Below are 4542 nucleotides of genomic sequence, written 5' to 3'. Positions count from 1 at the left end.
CACCCCCCCGGCCTGCCGCAGCAGAGCGCAGGCTGCTCGCCCACGGCACCGGGACTTGTTCCGTCCCCTCACACCCCGACTCAACGAAGCCTCTTCCTGGGCTGACATTTGGGGTGGGAGGAACTTGTGCCTTTGATGAGGACAACTCAAAGCGCAGAGCCAAGTCACGGGGAGGGTAAATCGGGCACTGCGGGTGCACTAAGAGGGGCCCTTCCCGAATCTGGAGTCCCACAGGAGAAGAACAAACCAGCACCAGCTCCCCTGGAGCTCACCCCTCCGCCTGGCACCATCCTCCTGCCTCTTCCCACCAGCCATCACGCACCAGCTCTGCCTCACCTCTCTGCCTCCTCCTCGGTCACCTCCTTCCTCCGGGGCAGGCTGCTGTTGTTGTTGCGGGTCATGACGTTGTTGCTGGAGAAATTCTTCTGAGACTTCACGAAGCTGCTGCTTTCGCCGTCCTCATTTGAGGTCGCTTTGACAACGTTGCTAAGGAAGATAATGAAGCTACTTGGCACCATCCTGCCCCGTCCTGTGCCACATCAGCACACGAACACGGGGTCAGCACAGCCTCCAAGCCAGGACCTCACCGCACTTACTTGAGGGAGCTAGGTGCCTGGTTGGAGCTTTTGGGCGCAGGGCCCTTCTCAGTGGTGGAGTAGTTGTTGTGCACCATGGTGGTGACACAGTTGCCCATCGCGCCCTTGTTGCTCCTTTTGTGGAGAGAAGACGAGGCGTCAGGACTTGCTGGATGCGAAGGGGACAGCATGCACCACGGATGCTCCCTGCCTTGCAACCCTCAACCCAACCATGACCGTCTGGAGTGCTCCCCAAGGCGAGGAGCAGGCCAGGCCTCACAAGCGACTCGCCCGCTCTCCAGAGCTCGCTCCTTGGTAGCTGTTACTTGACGCACAGACAGACAGACACAGCCCGAGCAGACCTAACAGCCTGCTGTTCAGGCTATTCTACACGCAGCCTTGTCTCTCCTGGCCCTGAAGGGTTCAAGTTTTACTCGTTCAGCCTCTCCCACACATCAGTCAAGCTCCTGCGCGGCTTCCAAACGTGTCCTGGCCAGCCAGCCTGGCACACCGTCATCGGTCTGCCCCGCACTTGACCCCCGTGCCCTGGCAGAGGCAGAGCACCGGCACCCCCCACTCTGCCCGGGTGTTTTCTCGGTGTAGTTCCTCCCAACACCAGGCCTACAGGCTCCGGCTCAGCGCCGTCCCTCCTACCTGTTGTTGGCAGTGAAGTTGGCTGCCAGGAGCGCGGTGGCTTCTTTCCTCCTCATGCCCGCTGGTGGCTCAACGCCGCGGGAGCCGGAGGGACCCGGGAACGCTCGCGGCTGATCGTCCTGCCACGGAGTCAGCGGGTATGAGCGCAGGCAAGGGCCAAACCCACGTCCTCAAACGCCACCCTCTTCCTTCACAAGCCAGTTTCTCCCACGCACAAGAAACCTCTGTGCCACAGCACTCGAGGCTTTGCCTGCGCCTCTGCCTGCCTCCACCAGAAGCCAGGAGCACGGAGGCCAAAAGCCCTGGGCCAGAGACAAGGCCAACGCAGGCCAGAGGACTGGCCGAGCATGTTGGCCATCCAAACCATGCCAGCTTTGACTGCAGGCTGAGGAAGGACCAGCCTGGCCATCACAGACGAGCTGTATTACCCCATCCTCGGGTCTAGGGAAACCCTCCCACTCCTCCACCCAGCCAACGCCTCGAGCAAGCAGAGCTGACTTAGCCTACCCGCCCCACGACGTCCCTGTCCTCACCAAGATGTTCCACGTGGTTTTCTTTTCCGGGGAGGTTTTGCTCAGACTCGCCACTTTCTTTCTTCCCCCAGAACTGCTCTCAAAGAGGGCCAGGAAGTCTCCCGTCTGCTCTGAGCTTTAGCCCGAAACCAGGGAAGGCAGAGAGGAGGAGAGAACACATGTTCTGGAGTTAATATTGCATGCAGACAAACGGCAACAAGGCAGCGATAGCAGGGTTCTCACCCTGCCCAGGCTGCTTCAGCGACAAGCACGCTCTGATCGTGGCAGGGCACTCTGACAACAAGCACAGCACAGAGCCGAGGCACACCCACCGCCTGCCATCGTGACACGGAAGAGGAAAGGGATGGAGAATCATTACACAGTCATGAAATCTATGAATGATTCGTTTTTATACAGAGCTTTAGATTTCAGCATGACATGCAGAGATAGAATATATTAAAGGGGCGGGCACAGGGCAATAAGAGAACGGAAAATCACGATTCAGAGACAGCCCTAGGAGGTCACCGGAGACAGAATACAGTCCAGCTACGGTCTGGAGGGTCCATGAGGAGCTGTTGTAATTGAATGGTCCTGTCCCTTGGAATTAAACTGAGTGTCTTTTGTGACAGAGGCTTCCCAGCCACAGAAATACACTCCATTTCCCCAAATCCTAATCAAGGACCAAACAAAAAAACAGACCTTGGCTTTCCAAGGCCAGGTTGTAACCCCCGATGTGTATGAGAGCGCTTAATGTACATTTTTAGAAGGCTCCGGTTCTCTCACAGGACAAGAGAGGTCAAACAGATGGGTGGGGTTTCACACGGTCCCATCCACGGGACAAACGGACACAGGCTGGTGGCTGGAGCGGTACCTGCGCGTGCCGTTCACCCGCTGGTTAACCTGGGTGGTGCTGTTGGACCTCCGGAGGTTGTTCATTGCCCGGGATCCCGCATCTTCCTGCGGAGGAGAGAGCTAAATTCAGCAGTGATGTTAAGAAGCAGCACAGGCAGGCGGAGCTGGGATGTCTGGCCTAGACAGGCTCCCCCTGTGAGTCAGGCATCCTAAAATAGCACTGCTGGCGGTGCTGCCCTTCCACCCCCTTCAACACAGCCCCGACATGATGTTTCCGATATCCCTGCGGCTGCCAACCTCTCCTTGAGGCAGTGCACAATGACACCTCGCTCCTTCTCGGGCTCCCGCGCTGCTGCTGAGCCAGCAGGAACGTGTTCGTTTGTGTGAGCTCCCCACCCCAGAAGGGCCATGCTCGTTACCTGCCCTGGGAATGAGCATGAGGGAAGACTGCCAAGGCAGCAGGGATTACTCAGCAAAGAGCGCAGAGACTCTCCACTACTGGATCTTAACAGAGTCCAGAAAGTACCTGGGGCTCATTCGCTCTGCTGAAAAAACAGTCTTAGAAAACCCCACTCAGCGAGACACCAAGTCCCCAGCTCTGCTGACCCCGGAAGGAACGGAGGGTGCTCGGCAAGGCACAGGCTGGGCACGAAAGCGCCGCAGCATCCGGCAGAAGATACCAGAACTGGGGAGTTTCCAGAAGAAAATCTGCTTAGGGAGGTGAAGGGCAAGGAAGGGAAAAGGCTGAAGCCTGATGCTTTCTTGTTTGCCCTTCTGTGGACGTTAAAGGGTCAAGAAGAGACCTGACCAGCAGCCGATCGCTGAGGATGATCAGATTTGGAGAGAGCACGCAGCACTGCCGCACCCAGAGCTGCAGCTCCAGCTAGCACCTGGACCAGCCCAATTCTCCCCTCCCGAAGGCGGTGCGGCTGCTCTCCATAAACACGCAGCCATGCCACACTGCCAGATGCTCCTGGGGGGAGCCGAGGCCCCCCCCAGTGCCACCTTCCGCTCCAGGCTGTGCTTCAAGCTTGGCCTTGCAGGACCAGCACAGCCCAGCATTAAGAAGCCGGGAGAGCGGGCGTGCGTCGAGGCATCCCGCAGCCCGTGCACACGCACCTCCCTGCCCCGAGCAGCAGGAGGGATGTGGGGATGAAGGACTTCTCCTGCCCAGGACTCACCAGAGCGTTCCTCTTCGGTTTGCCGTCGGCGGTGACCGAGACGGAGCGCGCCATGTGCTTGGCGGGAGAGGCGCTGCTGGGGCGCCGCGAGACCGGCGCAGGGAGGCCCGTCAGGCTCAGATCCACGCCGCCAGAACCGGTGCCCTGGAAGGAGGAGCTGCTGCGGGTGCTCTTCATGCTCGAGCAGAGAGAAGGGGCCCTGGAAGCACAGCGCAGAGAGAGAAGTGAAGGCACGGGGAGCACATCCAGCCTTGTGCAGCAAGCAAACCACGCGCTCTGCTCCCAGGAGTCTCCTACAAACGCCGGCACACAGAGCCGTAACTGTTTTCAAATGGGACAAAACACCTTCCTCTGTATTCCCACATGCCAAATAACCCTGAATGCGAGGCCGGGAGAGGCTCCAGGTGAACTCCTCACAGTGCCCGACACCAGCAGCCATCTCCTCACTGCTTTGACCTAACGCCCCGGCTGTCCGTCCCACGCCCTGCAGCCCCTTTTACGGGCCAGGACGCTCACTTCAGGGCCAGCAGACGACTAACACAGAAGAGAAAAGCCCTGCTCCCCACACCGGGCTCCTGCACTCCATACGGACCATGGCTGTGAGAGGATCATGCGAGCCCAGAACGGCCCCTTCTGCTAAGCTGGGGGTCCAGCTCACCCTGCGCCTTGCATCGGGCAGCGATGCCGAAGAAGCAACCGGGCAGCTCCCGAGGGATCCTTCCCCCACCAAGCGCTCCCAATATCCGCCAAGAAGCCGTTCAGAAGCGG

At 59.2% G+C, this 4542-nt stretch overlaps 1 protein-coding gene across 1 annotated transcript in view; it reads right to left on the bottom strand.

Annotated features, from left to right (window-relative positions):
* Positions 1-336: 336 nt before the first annotated feature.
* Positions 337-4542, bottom strand: part of LOC104073003 (centrosomal protein of 131 kDa-like) — a gene marked incomplete at its 3' end in the record, with an annotated part of 4618 nt that continues 412 nt past the window's right edge. The window contains exons 2-7 of the mRNA XM_009572642.1: positions 3775-3973; positions 2613-2698; positions 1763-1877; positions 1230-1348; positions 597-710; positions 337-486 (exon numbers count right to left, since the gene is read on the bottom strand). Coding sequence (XP_009570937.1) covers positions 337-486; positions 597-710; positions 1230-1348; positions 1763-1877; positions 2613-2698; positions 3775-3973 — 783 coding nt within the window. The remainder of the gene's footprint in view (positions 487-596; positions 711-1229; positions 1349-1762; positions 1878-2612; positions 2699-3774; positions 3974-4542) is intronic.

This window comes from Fulmarus glacialis, unplaced genomic scaffold, assembly GCF_000690835.1.
Source record: "Fulmarus glacialis isolate BGI_N327 unplaced genomic scaffold, ASM69083v1 scaffold32112, whole genome shotgun sequence".
NCBI lineage: Eukaryota > Metazoa > Chordata > Aves > Procellariiformes > Procellariidae > Fulmarus > Fulmarus glacialis.
This window is presented reverse-complemented; position numbering and strand designations above follow the sequence as displayed.